This window comes from Hemiscyllium ocellatum, unplaced genomic scaffold (genome assembly GCF_020745735.1).
Source record: "Hemiscyllium ocellatum isolate sHemOce1 unplaced genomic scaffold, sHemOce1.pat.X.cur. R, whole genome shotgun sequence".
NCBI classification, from domain to species: Eukaryota; Metazoa; Chordata; class Chondrichthyes; order Orectolobiformes; family Hemiscylliidae; genus Hemiscyllium; species Hemiscyllium ocellatum.
The window spans coordinates 2,040,454-2,057,560 of record NW_026867602.1 but is presented as its reverse complement, the minus strand read 5'-3'; the positions used below and the strand labels follow the sequence as shown (position 1 = coordinate 2,057,560).

General features: G+C 60.1%; 1 protein-coding gene across 1 annotated transcript in view; it reads left to right on the top strand.

Moving 5' to 3' along the window:
- Positions 1 to 537: 537 nt before the first annotated feature.
- kdm5c (lysine demethylase 5C) overlaps positions 538 to 17,107 on the top strand; it is a 121,072-nt gene continuing 104,502 nt past the window's right edge. Inside the window, exon 1 of the mRNA XM_060822414.1 lies at positions 538 to 1,832. Coding sequence (XP_060678397.1) covers positions 1,686 to 1,832 — 147 coding nt within the window. The 5' untranslated portion in view covers positions 538 to 1,685. The remainder of the gene's footprint in view (positions 1,833 to 17,107) is intronic.

Here is a 17,107-nt window from a genome sequence, read left to right as displayed (position 1 = left end):
CGCGGTGACGAAGCGGCGGGGGACGTGGTGAAGTTCACGTGGATGGGACATGGGGGTAGCGCACTGACGTCACGGGGGGCGTGGTGAAATTCACGTGAATGGGACATGGGGTAGCGCGCTGACGTCATGGCGGGGAGACGTGGTGGGGACACGGTGTGGCGCGCTGACGTCACGGCGGGGAGACGTGGTGGGGACACGGTGTGGCGCGCTGACGTCACGGCGGGGAGACGTGGTGGGGACATGGGGTAGCGCGCTGACGTCACGGCGGGGAGACGTGGTGGGGACATGGGGTAGCGCGCTGACGTCACGGCGGGGAGACGTGGTGGGGACATGGGGTAGCGCGCTGACGTCACGGCGGGGAGACGTGGTGGGGACACGGTGGTGGCGCGCTGACGTCACGGCGGGGAGACGTGGTGGGGACACGGGGGTGGCGCGCTGACGTCACGGCGGTGGTTGGAGGGGGGGACTCTTTGCCGGTCGGCGGAGGAACAAAAACAGTGCGTGGTGTGTGGGTGGGGGGGCCTCCGCTGTCGGAGAAAGGTATCGGTCCGCGGAGCTGGGGGAGGGGGGGGCGAAAGGAGAGACACAGACCGTGACACAGAGGGACACACGGACCGTGACAGAGACAGGAGCAGCCTCAGCGCCGTCAGCTCACGGACAGGCGGAGGGACAGACTCCAGCCGCCGCCGCCGCCGCCGCCTTCAACCGTCTCCAATGGCGGCCTCCCCCCCGTCCCCTCCCCGGGCCTGAGGCCGGACCCGAGACCGGGGCCTGGGGCCTGGGGCCTGAGGCCGAGCCCGAGACCGGGGCCTGAGGCCGAGCCCGAGACCGGGGCCTGGGGCCTGAGGCCGAGCCCGGGCCTGGGGCCGAGCCCGGGCCTGGGGCCGAGACCGGGGCCTGAGGCCGAGCCCGAGCCCGAGCCCGGGGCCTGAGGCCATCTACCCCCCCCCCTCCAGACCAACCACCCCCGGAGTGGGGGAAGGCCATTCTGCCCCTCTCCCTGTTTCCTGGCCCACCCGCTGCTGGAGGGGAGGGCAGTCTGAGCATTACCCCCATTCCTGACCCTTGACCCCTCCCTCTCATGACCCCCCCCATCGTCCCAATTCTCTGTTGACCCCCCCCATCGTCCCAATTCTCTGTTGACCCCCCCATCGTCTCAATTCTCTATTGACCCCCCCATCGTCCTAATTCTCTGTTGACCCCCCCATCGTCTCAATTCTCTGTTGACCCCCCCATCGTCTCAATTCTCTGTTGACCCCCCATCGTCCTAATTCTCTATTGACCCCCCCATCGCTCCCTTGAATCCTAACTCCCCCTCTTGACACCCAAGCTGTCCCCTTGATCCTACTCCCTCAACCAAATTTCCTTGACCCCCCCCCCCCCCCCTCGCTGCAGAGGGAGCTCCGTCTCTCCCTGACCTCGCCCTTCGACCAGGTTCCCCTCATTTGCTTTTCCTTGTTGCTTTTGAGGCCTTTTTTCTTAAAGAAAACGGCACCATCGACTTGCCCTTTCACCCTCTTTCTCCCCCCCCCTTAGACCTGGGGGAAACAGTGAGTGATTGAGGTAAGGAGGGGGGGGGGGGAAGTGATCGGGTTTCCCCCCCCTTACCGTCCTCCCCAATCCCCAGCCCCTGGGGGTGGGCGGTTTGGCACCAGGGGATTGAAGCTGTCGCCGCCGCCAGGACAATGTCGGAGTACGAGGAGTTTGTGGCACCTCCTGAGTGCCCAGTCTTCGAGCCGAGCTGGGAGGAGTTTGCGGACCCTATGGGCTACATCGCCAAGATCAGGCCCATCGCGGAGAAGAGTGGTATCTGCAAGATCAGACCGCCGCTGGTAGGTGTGAGCGGGGCTTGGCAAGAGGGCTGGATGGGTGGGGGGGGTAACAAGGAGGGAAAAGGGGGTGTTTGTGGGTGGGCGGGAGGTAAAGGGGGTGTTTGGGGCCAGGGTGGGGGGTAAAGGGGGTGTTTGGGGCCAGGGCGGGAGGTAAAGGGGGTGTTTGGGGCCAGGGTGGGGGGTAAAGGGGGTGTTTGGGGTCAGGGCGGGGGGTAAAGGGGGTGTTTGGGGTCAGGGCGGGGGGTAAAGGGGGTGTTTGGGGTCAGGGCGGAGGGTAAAGGGGGTGTTTGGGATCAGGGCGGGGGGTAAAGGGGGTGTTTGGGGTCAGGGCGGGGGTAAAGGGGGTGTTTGGTCCCAGGGTGGGGGGTAAAGGGGGTGTTTGGGTCCCAGGGTGGGGGGTAAAGGGGGTGTTTGGTCCCAGGGCGGGGGGTAAAGGGGGTGTTTGGGTCCAGGGCGGAGGGTAAAGGGGGTGTTTGGGGTCAGGGCGGGGGTAAAGGGGGTGTTTGGTGCCAGGGCGGGGGGGTAAAGGGGGTGTTTGGGTCCCAGGGCGGGGGGTAAAGGGGGTGTTTGGGGTCAGGGTGGGGGGTAAAGGGGGTGTTTGGGGTCAGGGTGGGGGGTAAAGGGGGTGTTTGGGGTCAGGGCGGGGGGTAAAGGGGGTGTTTGGGGTCAGGGCGGGGGGTAAAGGGGGTGTTTGGTGCCAGGGCGGGGGGTAAAGGGGGTGTTTGGTGCCAGGGCGGAGGGTAAAGGGGGTGTTTGGGTCCAGGGCGGGGGGTAAAGGGGGTGTTTGGGGTCAGGGCGGGGGGTAAAGGGGGTGTTTGGGGCCAGGGTGGGGGGTAAAGGGGGTGTTTGGGTCCAGGGCGGGGGGTAAAGGGGGTGTTTGGGTCCCAGGGCGGGGGGTAAAGGGGGTGTTTGGGGTCAGGGCGGGGGTAAAGGGGGTGTTTGGGGTCAGGGCGGGGGTAAAGGGGGTGTTTGGGGTCAGGGCGGGGGGTAAAGGGGGTGTTTGGGGTCACGGCGGGGGGTAAAGGGGGTGTTTGGTGCCAGGGCGGAGGGTAAAGGGGGTGTTTGGGGTCAGGGTGGGGGGTAAAGGGGGTGTTTGGGTCCCAGGGCGGGGGGTAAAGGGGGTGTTTGGGGTCAGGGCGGGGGTAAAGGGGGTGTTTGGGGTCAGGGCGGGGGTAAAGGGGGTGTTTGGGTCCCAGGGCGGGGGGTAAAGGGGGTGTTTGGGGTCAGGGCGGGGGTAAAGGGGGTGTTTGGGGTCAGGGCGGGGGTAAAGGGGGTGTTTGGGTCCCAGGGCGGGGGGTAAAGGGGGTGTTTGGGGTCAGGGCGGGGGGTAAAGGGGGTGTTTGGTCCCAGGGTGGGGGGTAAAGGGGGTGTTTGGGGTCAGGGCGGGGGTAAAGGGGGTGTTTGGGTCCCAGGGCGGGGGGTAAAGGGGGTGTTTGGGGTCAGGGCGGGGGTAAAGGGGGTGTTTGGGGTCAGGGTGGGGGGTAAAGGGGGTGTTTGGGTCCCAGGGCGGGGGGTAAAGGGGGTGTTTGGGGTCAGGGCGGGGGTAAAGGGGGTGTTTGGGGTCAGGGTGGGGGGTAAAGGGGGTGTTTGGGTCCCAGGGCGGGGGGTAAAGGGGGTGTTTGGGGTCAGGGCGGGGGGTAAAGGGGGTGTTTGGGTCCCAGGGCGGGGGGTAAAGGGGGTGTTTGGGGTCAGGGTGGGGGGTAAAGGGGGTGTTTGGGTCCCAGGGCGGGGGGTAAAGGGGGTGTTTGGGTCCCAGGGTGGGGGGTAAAGGGGGTGTTTGGGGTCAGGGTGGGGGGTAAAGGGGGTGTTTGGGTCCCAGGGCGGGGGGTAAAGGGGGTGTTTGGGGCCAGGGCGGGGGGTAAAGGGGGTGTTTGGGTCCCAGGGCGGGGGGTAAAGGGGGTGTTTGGGGTCAGGGCGGAGGGTAAAGGGGGTGTTTGGGGTCAGGGCGGGGGTAAAGGGGGTGTTTGGGGTCAGGGCGGGGGGTAAAGGGGGTGTTTGGGTCCCAGGGCGGGGGGTAAAGGGGGTGTTTGGGGTCAGGGCGGGGGGTAAAGGGGGTGTTTGGGGCCAGGGCGGGGGGTAAAGGGGGTGTTTGGGTCCCAGGGCGGGGGGTAAAGGGGGTGTTTGGGGCCAGGGCAGGGGGTAAAGGGGGTGTTTGGGGTCACGGCGGGGGGTAAAGGGGGTGTTTGGGGCCAGGGTGGGGGGGTAAAGGGGGTGTTTGGTCCCAGGGTGGGGGGTAAAGGGGGTGTTTGGGTCCCAGGGCGGGGGGTAAAGGGGGTGTTTGGGGTCAGGGCGGGGGGTAAACGGGGTGTTTGGGGCCAGGGCGGGGGGTAAAGGGGGTGTTTGGTCCCAGGGCGGGGGGTAAAGGGGGTGTTTGGTCCCAGGGCGGTGGGTAAAGGGGGTGTTTGGGGTCAGGGCGGTGGGTAAAGGGGGTGTTTGGGGTCAGGGCGGTGGGTAAAGGGGGTGAGACCCAGCTGCATGCGATCGTCCACCCCACCCACCCACCCACCCAAATATGTTTGTGTCTTGTATCCTTATTAACGTCTTTGTCTGGGGTAGCTCAGTTTGATCACTAACAGCAATTGCTGGAAAAGCTCAGCAGATCCGGCAGCTCCGGTGGTGGGAAATCGGAGTTAACCTTTCGGGTCGAGGGAGGCTTCCTCTGACACTCAGCGTGGTGTTTATTCCTCCCTCCCTGTGCCCAGAGCCACATCTATCCTGCAGCCTTCCAACAGCGGGAGTTGGGTTTTGTTCACCCACTGAGCGTGTGGAAGTAAACCCAACAAAAAGCCAGCCCCTTTCTCTCTGACAGTTTGGAGCAGGCAGGAAGTTGGGAGCCCTTGTGCTGCTCACAGATAGTCACTTCCCTGTCCTTCTGCCAGCCGAGAGAGGTGACATCCATGCCCACTGTCAGGATAGATACCAGTGCACCCTCTGTGCCCACTACCTGTTGTTTTCCCAGTTTGAAATGGGCACCCCAGCGGTATTTACATGTGTTTAACAAACGTCCCCGTTTTGCAGACACCTAAAGGAAAGTCTGGAGGTGTCAGGACTTCCGGTGCGGGGCGGATCATTTACTCCCCCCGGCATGTTTAAAGTTGCTGGGATTTGGCGGGGGAGCTATAGGGAGAAGTTGAACAGACTGGGGGCTGTTTCCCCTAGACCATCAGAGGCTGAGGGGTGACCTTATAGGTGTTTATAAAATCATGAGGGCCATGGGTAGGATAAACAGACAAGGTCCTTTCCCTGGGGTGGGGGAGTCCAGAACTCGAGGGGCATAGGTTTAGGGTGAGAGGGGAAAGATATAAAAGGGACTGAAGGGGTAACTTTTTCACACAGGGTGGGGTATGTGTGTGTGTGTGTAAGTGATGAGCTGGTACAATGGTGTGGAAGCTGCCAGAGGAAGTGGTGGGTGCTGGTACAATGACAACATGGGGATCTGAATAGGAAGGGGTTGGAGGGAGGTGGGCCGGGTGCTGGCAGGTGGGCCGAGATTGGGCTGGGATATCTGGGTCAGCATGGCCGAGTTGGAGCGAAGGGTCTGTTTCGGCGCTGTACACCTGTGACCCCAGTGGGTGCAGGAGGTTGCGATGGGCAAGTTTTGCCGGTGACCAGTTAGAGAGAGAACAGAGCTGGGTGCTGGATCAGGAAACTGACCGGGAGCAGATGGCTATCACAGACCCTGAGCCTGCAGGGTCAGGGGGGTGAGGGGGTGCCAGAGGGACAAGATATCACAGCAGCAGATGTCAGATCAACCCCCCCCCCCCCCCCAAAAGGAGCAACCGTCTTGGAGGAGCAGCAATGTCAGGGCACCTTCCTCCCCAGGCCACCTCTGGGAATGGATGCTCGGAATTTCGTTTGGAGCAGATTGAGCAATACAGTGTGATGGGATGAGGTCATGCGTTGGCCAGTGGAACGGGCTGGAAAGGTCGAAATGGCCTCCTCCTGTTCCTGTATAACAGGCTCAATGGAGAGGGGCTGAATGGCCCCCTGTCCCTGTGTAACAGGCTGGAGGAGGAGGGGCTGAATGGCCCCCTGTCCCTGTGTAACAGGCTGGAGGTGGAGGGGCTGAATGGCCCCCTGTCCCTGTGTAACCGGCTGGAGGAGGAGGGGCTGAATGGCCTCCTGTCCCTGTGTAACAGGCTGGAGGAGGAGGGGCTGAATGGCCTCCTGTCCCTGTGTGTGCTGTACTTGTGTCGAGTTGTTTGTCATATCTTGTCCAACACAGAGAATGCTGGAAAAACTCAACGGGTCTGGCATCGTCTGCGGAGAGAGAAATCAGAGACCAGTCACCCGACGGCAGAGCTGTTGGTTCAGATGTTACCTCTTTTCTTTCTCTCTCTCTCTCTCTCTCCCCCTTTCTCTCTGTCCTGCACATGTGCTCTCTCTCTCCCTCCCCCCCCCCACCCTCCCACTCTCTCTCCCCTCCCTCCCTCTCTCCTCTCCTCCCTCTCCTCCTCTCCCCCTCTCTCCCTCTCTCCCCCCCCCTCTCCCCCCCCCCCTCCTCTCTCCCCCCCCCCTCTCTCCCCCCCCCTCCTCTCTCCCCCCCTCCTCTCTCCCCCCCTCCTCTCCCACCTCCTCTCTCCCCCCTCCTCTCTCCACCCTGCTCTCCCCCTCCTCTCTCCACTCCACCTCTCTCCTCCTCTCTCCCCCCCCTCTCTCTCTCCCCCCCTCCTCTCTCCCCCCCACCTCTCCCCACCCTCCTCTCTCCCCCACCTCTCTCCACCCTCCTCTCTCCACCCCTCTCTCCCTCCCCCCCTCCTCTCCTCCCCCCCTCCTCTCTCCCCCTCCTCTCTCCCCCCTCCTCTCTCCCCCTCCTCTCTCCCCCCTCCTCTCTCCCCGTCTCTCCCCGCTCCTCTCTCCCCCCTCCTCTCTCGCCACCATCCACTCTCCCCCTCCACCTCTCTCTCCCCCCCCTCCTCTCTCCCCCCCCTCTCTCTCTCTCCCCCCCCTCCTCTCTCCCCCCCCCTCCTCTCTCCCCCCCCCTCCTCTCTCCCCCCCCTCCTCTCTCCCCCCCCTCCTCTCCTCCTCCCCCCTCCTCTCTCCCCCCCTCCTCTCTCCCCCCCTCCTCTCTCCCCCCCCCTCCTCTCTCCCCCCCTCCTCTCTCCCCCCCTCCTCTCTCCCCCCCTCCTCTCTCCCCCCTCCTCTCTCCCCCCTCCTCTCTCCCCCCTCCTCTCTCCCCCCTCCTCTCTCCCCCCCTCCTCTCTCCACCCTCCTCTGTCCACCCTCCTCTCTCCACCCCTCCTCTCTCCCCCCCCTCCTCTCTCCCCCCCCCCTCTCCCCCTCCTCTCTCCCCCCTCCTCTCTCCCCCCTCCTCTCTCTCCACCCTCCTCTCTCCACCCCTCACTGTCCACACTCCTCTCTCCCCCTCCTCTTTCCACCCTCCTCTCTCCCCCCTCCTCTCTCCCCCCTCCTCTCTCCCCGCCTCCTCTCTCCGTCTCTCCCCGCTCCTCTCTCCCCCCCTCCTCTCTCCTCCCCCCCTCCTCTCTCCCCCCCTCCTCTCTCCCCCCCCTCCTCTCTCCCCCCCTCCTCTCTCCCCACCCTCCTCTCTCCCCCCCTCCTCTCTCCCCCCCTCCTCTCTCCCCCCCCTCCTCTCTCCCCCCCTCCTCTCTCCCCCCCTCCCTCTCTCCCCCCCTCCTCTCTCCCCCCCTCCTCTCTCCCCCCCTCCTCTCCCCCCCCCTCCCTCCTCTCCCCCCTCCCTCTCTCTCCCCCCCTCCTCCCCCCTCTCCCCCCCTCCTCTCCCCCCCCTCCTCTCCCCCCCCTCCTCTCCCCCCCCTCCTCTCCCCCCCCCTCCTCTCCCCCCCCTCCTCTCCCCCCCCTCGCTCCTCTCCCCCCTCCTCTCCCCCCCTTCTCCCCCCCCTCCCCCTCTCCCCCTCTCCTCTCCCCCCCCCTCCTCTCCCCCTCTCTCTCTCTCGCCCTCGCCCCAGCGAGGCTGCCAGCCCCGTTGAGTTTTTCCAGCAGTTTACATCGGTATTTTGGATCTGGGCTTCAGGGAGTGCTCTGGATATCCGTGCTGTTGACTCATTTGGCACCGGGGCTGCTTTACCTTCCTCTGGGGGACGGGGAGTGGGGGGGCCGGACCCAGCCGCTGCCCCAGCTTCCCCGTCGTGTGTGTGTGTGTGTGCGCCCTCGCGATGCCTCCTGCAGCCTCTGGACGTCAGTGTGGCCCCAAGCCTCCCCTGTGCTCAGAGTCTCCATGAGATCAGTGACTCCCTCTCCTGCTGGCGTTCCCATGGTGGCCATTTTAGGTTCATTCCCAACTTTGTCAAGGCAGCCACAGAGTCCCTTCAGCCTCCCCTCAACCCTCCCGCCCCTCCCACTCTTTATCCCTGTCCAGCTGCTACCCTGCCTCATCTCTGTGTGTGTGTGTGTGTGTGTGTGTGTGTGTATCTCTCTGTCTCTCTCTCTCTCTCTGTGTCTGTGTTTTGTGTGCATCTGTGTGTGTGTATCTCTGTGTCTGAGTGAGTGGGTGTCTCTCTGTCTCTCTCTCTCTGTGAGTGAGTGTGTGTATCTATCTCTCTCTCTGTGTCTGTGTGAGTGAATGTGTGTATCTCTGTTTCTGTGTGTGTATGTATGTGTGTCTCTCGGTCTCTGTTTATGTATGTGTATCTCTCTCTCTCTCTCTCTCTGTCTGTGTGAGATGAGAATACCAGGAGCAGGGTGCCAGAGCTGAGTGGGGAGTGAGAACGATGTGGCAGAGGGAGGGTGGGGAGACAGGGTGGGGGTGTTGTATCAGGACCAGACTCAACAGACTTGGCCAGTTTGCAGGCACATGTTCCCTACAGGGTGGGGGTGAGCCAAGAGTGGTGGGTGGGGAGGGGAGGGCCATGGTGATGAACATTGGGGGGGTGGGTTGGGGAGGGTGAGAGATAAGTGTTTGTTGTTGAACAGTGTGTGTGTGACGTGTTGTCCCTGGAAGGCAGGAAGTGAGCGCAGTAGTGGGAAGTGGCTGTTTACTGTGTGTGCACTGTAGGCCTGTGTGAGGCTTCCCTTTGTTCCATTTCAACACCCCTCTGTCTGTCTCCTGTACGCTCGCTCGCTCGCTCTCTCTCTCGTGGGCCCTGTCCCTCGCGTGCACTCCCCCTCTCTCTCTCTGACCCCCATTCCCCCTCCCCTCTCTCTCTGATCCCCTCTCCCCCTCACCCCCTCTCTCTCTGACCCCCGCTCCCCCTCCCCTCTCTCTCTGACCCCCGCTCCCCCTCACCCTCTCTCTCTCTCTCTCTCTCTCTCTGACCCCTGCCCCTCTCTCTCTCTCTGACCCCTGCCCCTCTCTCTCTCTCTCTCTCTCTCTGACCCCTGCCCCTCTCTCTCTCTCTCTCTCTCTCTGACCCCTGCCCCTCTCTCTCTCTCTCTCTCTCTCTGACCCCCGCTCCCCCTCCCCTCTCTCTCTGACCCCCGCTCCCCCTCACCCTCTCTCTCTGACCCTCGCTCCCCCTCACCCTCTCTCTCTCTGACCCCCGCTCCCCCTCACCCTCTCTCTCTGACCCTCGCTCCCCCTCACCCTCTCTCTCTCTGACTCCCCCTCACCCTCCCTCTCTCTGACCCCCGCTCCCCCTCACCCTCTCTCTCTCTGACCCCCGCTCCCCCTCACCCTCTCTCTCTCTGACCCCCGCTCCCCCTCACCCTCCCTCTCTCTGACCCCCGCTCCCCCTCACCCTCTCTCTCTGACCCCCGCTCCCCCTCACCCTCTCTCTCTCTGACCCCCGCTCCCCCTCACCCCCTCTCTCTCTGACCCCCGCTCCCCCTCACCCCCTCTCTCTCTGACCCCCACTCCCCCTCACCCCCTCTCTCTCTGACCCCTGCCCCTCTCTCTCTCTGACCCCTGCTCCCCCTCACCCCCTCTCTCTCTGACCCCTGCTCCCCCTCACCCCCTCTCTCTCTGACCCCTGCTCTCCCTCACCCCCTCTCTCTCTGATCCCCGTTTCCCCCTCACCCTCTCTCTCTGACCCTCGCTCCCCCTCACCTGCAGGATTCCCAGCCTCTGACCCGATGGTGGGACAGGGCTTTGGGGGAGAGTCAGGAGGGGAGTTACTCGCTGCAGGATTCCCAGCCTCTGACCCGATGGTGGGACAGGGCTTTGGGGGAGAGTCAGGAGGGGAGTTACTCGCTGCAGGATTCCCAGCCTGTGACCCGATGGTGGGACAGGGCTTTGGGGGGAGAGTCAGGAGGGGAGTTACTCGCTGCAGGATTCCCAGCCTCTGACCCGATGGTGGGACAGGGCTTTGGGGGAGAGTCAGGAGGGGAGTTACTCGCTGCAGGATTCCCAGCCTCTGACCCGATGGAGGGACAGGGCTTTGGGGGGAGAGTCAGGAGGGGAGTTACTCGCTGCAGGATTCCCAGCCTCTGACCCGATGGAGGGACAGGGCTTTGGGGGGAGAGTCAGGAGGGGGGTTACCCACTGCAGGATTCCCAGCCTCTGTCCCCGATGGTGGGAGAGTCAGGAGGGGGGTTACCCACTGCAGGATTCCCAGCCTCTGTCCCCGATGGTGGGAGAGTCAGGAGGGGGGTTACCCACTGCAGGATTCCCAGCCTGTGTTTGTTGCAGCCTGTGTTTCCCCAGCCTGGGCAGTGGGAGAATAAGCCCCGGGTTGGCCCGGATTTCCAGACTCTCCCGTGTCTATGATCTGTGGTGTGTTTGTATCCCCTGGTGCCTGGCCAGTTGTACTGCTCCTTTGTCCAACTGCTTTTCCACACCTTGCCATCCTTTCTGTTTGTCCTGGGGATGTAAGAGCCATCTCCAGTCCCCTATGACCTGTGTCTTTCATTGGGATTGTTCCGTAGAGGAGTGAGAGTGTTGGTGTCACCTGTGTAGCTGCAGTCCTGCAGTAAGGTACAGGCCAGATCGTTCCCTTCCATGGATGAATCAGACTGGATCTTGATGACTGGTGATGACTCACGGTCACCACCACTAGCTGTCACTTCCCTATTAGTTTTATTGATTTAAATTTCAGCATGCTGGGATTTAGAACATAGAATATTCCAGCTCATTCCAGGCCCTTCGGCCCTCGGGGTTCTGCTGACCTGTGAAACCAATCTGAAGCCCATCTAACCTACACTATTCCATTATCATTCATATGTTTACCCAATGACCATTTAAATGCCTTTAATGTTGGCAAATCTACGACTGCTGCAGGTAGGGTGTTCCATGCCCTTATTACTCTCTGAATAAAGAACCTACCTCTGACATCTGTCCTTTATCTATCACCCCTCAATTATAAAGCTATATCCCTTGTGTTAGCCATCACCATCCGAGAAAAAAGGCTCTCCCTGTCCACCCTATCTAATCCTCTGATCATCTTGTATGTCTCTATTAAGTCACCTCTCAGCCTTCTTCTCCTAACAAAAACAGCCTCAAGTCCATCAGCCTTTCTTCATACTAGGCAACATCCTGGTAAATCTCCTCTACACCTTTTCCAATGCTTCCACATCCTTCCTATAATGCGGCGACCAGAACTGTATACAATACTCCAAGTATGGCCACACCAGAGTTTTGTACAGCTGCAACATGACCTCATTGGTCTGAAACTCAATCCCTCTACCAGTAAAAGCTAACACACCATACACCTTCTTAATAACCCTATCGACCTGGGTGGCAACTTTCAGGGATCTATGTACGTGGACACTGTGATCTCTCTCTGCACATCCACACTACCAAAAATCTAACCATTAGCCCAGTACTCTGTATTCCTGTTACTCCTTCCAAAGTAAATCACGTCACACTTTTCAGCATTAAACTCCATTTGCCACCTCTCAGCCCAGCTCTGTAGCTTATCTATGTCCCTCTGCAACATTCTTCCGCACTGTTCACAACTCCACCGACCTTAATGTCATTCGCAAATGTTCTAACCCATCCTTCTAAGCCCTCATCCAGGTCACTCATAAAAATGACAAACAGCAGTGGCTCGAAAACAGATCCTTGCGGAACACCTCTAGTTACTGAACTCCAGGATGAACATTTCCCATCAACCACCACCCTCTGTCTTCTTTCAACCAGCCAATTTCTGATCCAAACCGTTAAATCACCCTTAATCCCACACTTCTATATTTTCTGCAGAAGCCTACGGTAGGGAACTTTATCAAACGCCTTCCTGAGATCCATATCCACCACATCAACAGCTTTACCCTCATTCACCTGTTCGGTCATCTTCTCAAAGAACTCAATAAGCTCGACCTACCCTTCACAAAACCGTGTTGACTATCCCCGAATCAACTTATTCCTCTTTAGATGATTATAAATCTTATAATCATTTCCAACACTTGACAAAGGGGTCTTGATCAGATGGGTCAATGGGCTGAGGTGTGGCAGATGGAGTTCAATCTGGATATATGTGAGGTGTGGCATTTTGGTAAAACAAACGAGGGGAGGGCTTCCACAGTTAATGGTCGGGCCCTGGGTAGTGTTATAGAACAGGGGGACCGAGGGGTGCAGGCACATTGTTCTTTGAAGCTTGTGTACACAAAGACGGGGGGGGGGTTGGGGTAGTGAAGAAGGTGTTGAGCACACTTGCCTTCATTGCTCGGTTGTTTGAGTGTTGGAGCTGGGACGTCATGTTGGGGTTGTACAGGACATTGGTGAGGCTTCGTCTGGGAAGCTGTGTCCAGTTCCTGTCGCCCTGTTACAGGAAGGATATTATTAAACTGGAGACGGTTCGGGGTAGATTTACCAGGATGTTCCCACTTAGACCAACCCACCACTCCACTCTATCCTTGTAATCTTGCATTTCCCACGGCCAGTCCATCCTAACCTGCACATCCCTGGGCACTACGGGGACAATTTAGCATGGCCAATCCACCCTAACCTGTACATCCCTGGGCACTACGGGGACAATTTAGCACGGCCAATCCCACCCTAACCTGCACATCCCTGGGCACTACGGGGACAATTTAGCACGGCCAATCCCACCCTAACCTGCACATCCCTGGGCACTACGGGGACAATTTAGCACGGCCAATCCACCCTAACCTGTACATCCCTGGGCACTACGGGGACAATTTAGCACGGCCAATCCACCCTAACCTGCACATCCCTGGGCACTACGGGGACAATTTAGCACGGCCAATCCCACCCTACCCTGCACATCACTGGGCACTACGGGGACAATTTAGCACGGCCAATCCCACCCTAACCTGTACATCCCTGGGCACTATGGGTGATTTAGCACGGCCAATCCACCCTAACCTGTACATCCCTGGGCACTATGGGTGATTTAGCACGGCCAATCCACCCTAACCCTGCAAGTCTTTGTCGTGTGGGAGGAAACCCCTGCAGACACGGGGAGAATGTACAAACTCCACACGGACAGTGATGTGTTGTAGGATCCGAAGCAGGACAGCATATCGCGGAGTGTCTTGGTCAGGCTGGGGGAGATGTTTACCCCTCAGCCCTGTGTTTGGGAACCTGTGGTGCGAAGTAGCTCACTCGAGCGTGTTCTGAGAGCTCCGCTTAGCTGAGCAGTGCCCGTTGAGTTCTGCTTTTTGTTTTCTTCCGTTGCTGCCATCTGGCTGGTGGTGTTGTGTGGTGCTTCTATAACTCTGCTGTCCATACCCTGTCCCCATTGACCTGTCAACAGATGTCACAGTAACGTGGTTTTTTTTAAAGATTCCCTACAGTGTGGAAACAGGCCCTTCGGCCCAACAAGTCCACACCGACCGGCCGAAGTGCAACCCACCCAGACCCACTCCCCTACATTTACCCCTTCACCTAACATTACGGGCAACTTAACATGGCCAATTCACCTAACCTGCACCTCTTTGGACTGTGGGAGGAAACCCACGCAGACACAGGGAGAACGTGGTAACTCCACACAGAGAGTTGCCTTTCTCACTGCCCTCTGGGTAATGCTGGGGCCAGCCCACAATGCCCATGCCCAGTGAGTGAATTTCACATGCACATGAAACCACACAGTGAGACCTTCGAATGTCAAGCACGGTGTTTCACTTCCTGACTGCACATTACGATCAATATCTGCTCCTGGCCCGGGCTGGAGGACTCTGCCATGTCCCGGGACCCCAGGCTTTGGGAAGGAGTTCCACAGAGGGGACATGGACAAGGTTCCGGAGAAGGACTGGAGAAGCTGGGACTGTCCTCTTGGGAGAGTAGAGGTCAAAAGGGAGATTTGTTCAAGGTGTTCAACACCCTGAGGGGAAGAATTGCTTCTCATTGGCCAAAGTGCCAGAGGGGACAGGGTCAAAAACTATTGGCCAAACAGAGAGAGACGGGGAGAAACATTTTCACACAGCGAGTGGTCAGGGTCTGGAATGTGCTGCCCGAGAGCTTACTGTTGGGGGATGAGGCAGGTTCCACTTAGGCTCCTGAGGAGGAATTGGGTGATTTCTGAAGAGGAGGAAAAGGTGCAGAGGCTGTTTTTGTTAGAGAGAAGAAGGTTGAGAGGTGACTTAATTGAGATACATAAGAAAATCAGAGGGTTAGATAGGGTGGACAGGGAGAGCCTTTTTTACGAGGATGGTGATGGCTAGCACGAGGGGGCATCGCTTCAAATTGAGGGGTGATTGATATAGGACAGATGTCAGAGGTAGTTTCTTTACTCAGAGTGGTAGGGGTGGGGAACGCATTGCCTGTAACAGTAGTAGACTCGCCAAATTTAAGGGCATTTAAATGAAACAGTGTAGGGTAGATGGGCTTCAGATTGGTTCCACAGGTCAGTGCAGGGACAGCCTGTGCTGCACTGTAATGTTGTATGTTGTGTCACTGTTGGAGCCGTTGCTGAAGTCCTGTGCTCCTGTCTGTGTGCCTGAGATTGTTTGTTTGATTGTTTCTCCTCCCTGATCTGTGAGCAAGACCGTCAGCATCCTGTAGTGCCACTTTATCCCCTGGGGTTTCCCCCAAAGTCCAGGCTTCGACCGTCCTCTCCCTAGCTCACCGAGACAGCAGTCAGCTGAGTGAACCTTCTGTGGTCTGCCTGCCTTTTCTCCCAGAGTACCCTGGCCTTGGCTCTGACCCTGTCCACCCGGTGCCTTCCAGTGAAAAAGGAAGTGTTTGATGCAGGCAGCCAAGCCTAGCTGGATGATGAAATGTTTTCGCAGCTTGAAGTGACTGCCTGCCTCCCTCTCTGGGCCTTGCGTGGTATTGTTGTGGTGTACGTCACGTGAGGTGGGGGGGCCCCCTTCCCGTCTCAGCGTTGAACTCTAGCCTGAGTCCCTGCACTGAGCAGGGCTCCAACCCCCTCCCCTTCCACCCTCCCACCGTTCGGTGAGTGACCGAAGACCCCACGGCTGCTGTTTCCCAAGTGGAGCTGGCATTGGGACCATCAGGGATCATTCCTGGTGAAGCGCGTTTGTCCAAAATGTCGGTTCTCCTGCCCCTGGGATGCTACCTGGCCTGCTGTGCTTTTCCAGCACCACCTCTAACCTTGACTGTAGTCTCCATGAGAGTTAAGGGCGAGAGGGTGATCAAACATATCAGACCGGCCCTGATCTTACTAAATGGTGCTGCCTATCTGTAAGGAACCATTCCCACTCCAGGGTGCTGCTGACTGAGTCACTCCCGTGAATATTCAGAGCTGGATGGTCAGTGAGAGCAGGCTCAGGTGAAACTCTCTCCCCTTCTCGAACCCTGGAGAATCCTGATGTCAGTCAGGTGTCCCATCCCAGCGGACAGGGACAATCCCCTGTTGAGATGTACAGGTATACATGCAGGATGTCGCCGGAAAAATGTGAAAACGTTTAACCATCATGGCGTGTGTGTGTGTGCAGCAAGGCCAAGTCTCTCAGGGTCACAGCAGTTCCTATTGGACTATGAGATGGCAGGGCAACTTCCCTGGGGGAATCTGCAGCTACTCGGAGTTCCCGGGTAATTTGTAAAAAGACACGTGGAGCTTGAGCAGGCTGCTTTTTTGCTGGGAATGGCTGTGCGCACATGTCGGGGTGTGTGTGCGCGCGTGTACGTGTCGGGGTGTGTGTGCGCGCGTGTACGTGTCGGGGTGTGTGTGCGCGCGTGTACGTCTCGGGGTGTGTGCGCGCACGTGTACGTGTCGGGGTGTGTGCGCGCGCGTGTACGTACCTGTCGGGGTGTGTGCGCGCGCGTGTACGTGTCGGGGTGTGTGCGCGCGCGTGTACGTGTCGGGGTGTGTGCGCGAGCGTGTACGTGTCGGGGTGTGCACGCGAGCGTGTACGTGTCGGTGTGTGCGCGAGCGTGTACGTGTCGGTGTGTGCGCGAGCGTGTACGTGTCGGTGTGTGCGCGAGCGTGTACGTGTCGGGGTGTGCGCGCGCGCGTGTACGTACGTGTCGGGGTGTGCACGCGAGCGTGTACGTACGTGTCGGGGTGTGCGCGCGAGCGTGTACGTGTCGGGGTGTGTGTGCGCGCGTGTACGTGTCGGGGTGTGCGCACGCGTGTCGGGGTGTGCGCGCGAGTATCGGGGTGTGCGTGCGAGCGTGTGCATGTATCGGGGTGTGTGCGCGTGTGTCGTGGTATGCATGCGCGTGTTGGGGTGTGCGCGCGCACGAGTATCAGGGTGTGCATGTGTCGGGGTGTGTGTACATGCGAGTGTGTGCGCGTGTCGGGGTGTGCATGTGTGTCGGAGCGTGCGAGTGCGTGCACGTGTCGGGGTGTGTCGTGGTATGCGTGCCAGTGCATGTGTGTCGGGGCGTGCGAGTGCGCGCACGTGTCGGGGTGTGTTGTGGTATGCGTGCCAGTGCATGCGTGTCGGAGTGTGCGCGCGAGTGTCGGGGTGTGTGCACGTGTGTCGTGGTATGCGTGCGAGCGTGCGCGTGTGTCGGGGTGTGCGCGCGCATGAGTGTCGGGGTGTGTACACGTGCGAGTGCGCGCGCGCGCGTCAGGGTGTGCATGTGTGTCGGGGCGTGCGAGTGCGCGCACGTGCCGGGGTGTGTGCGTGTGTCGTGGTATGCGTGCCAGTGAACGCGTGTCAGGGTGTGCGTGCGTCGGGGTGTGCGTGCGAGTGCGCGCATGTGTCGGGGTGCGCGCGTGTCGGGGTGTGCGCGCGTGTCAGGGTGCGCGAGCGCGTGCGTGTCGGGGTGTGCGTGCAAGCGTGCGCGTGTCGGGGTGTGCGTGCGAGTGCGCGCGTGTCGGGGTGTGAGTGCAAGTGCGCGCGTGTCGGGGTGTGCGTGCGAGTGTGTGCGTGTCAGGGTGTGCATGTGTATCGGGGTGTGCGCGCGTGTGCCGGGGTGTGTGTCGCGGTATGTGTGCGAGCGTGCGCGTGTGTCGGGGTGCGCGAGCGCGTGTGTTGGGGTGCGCGTGCGCGTGTGCGTGTCAGGGAGTGCATGTATGTCGGGGTGCGTGTGTAGTGGTATGCGTGCGAGC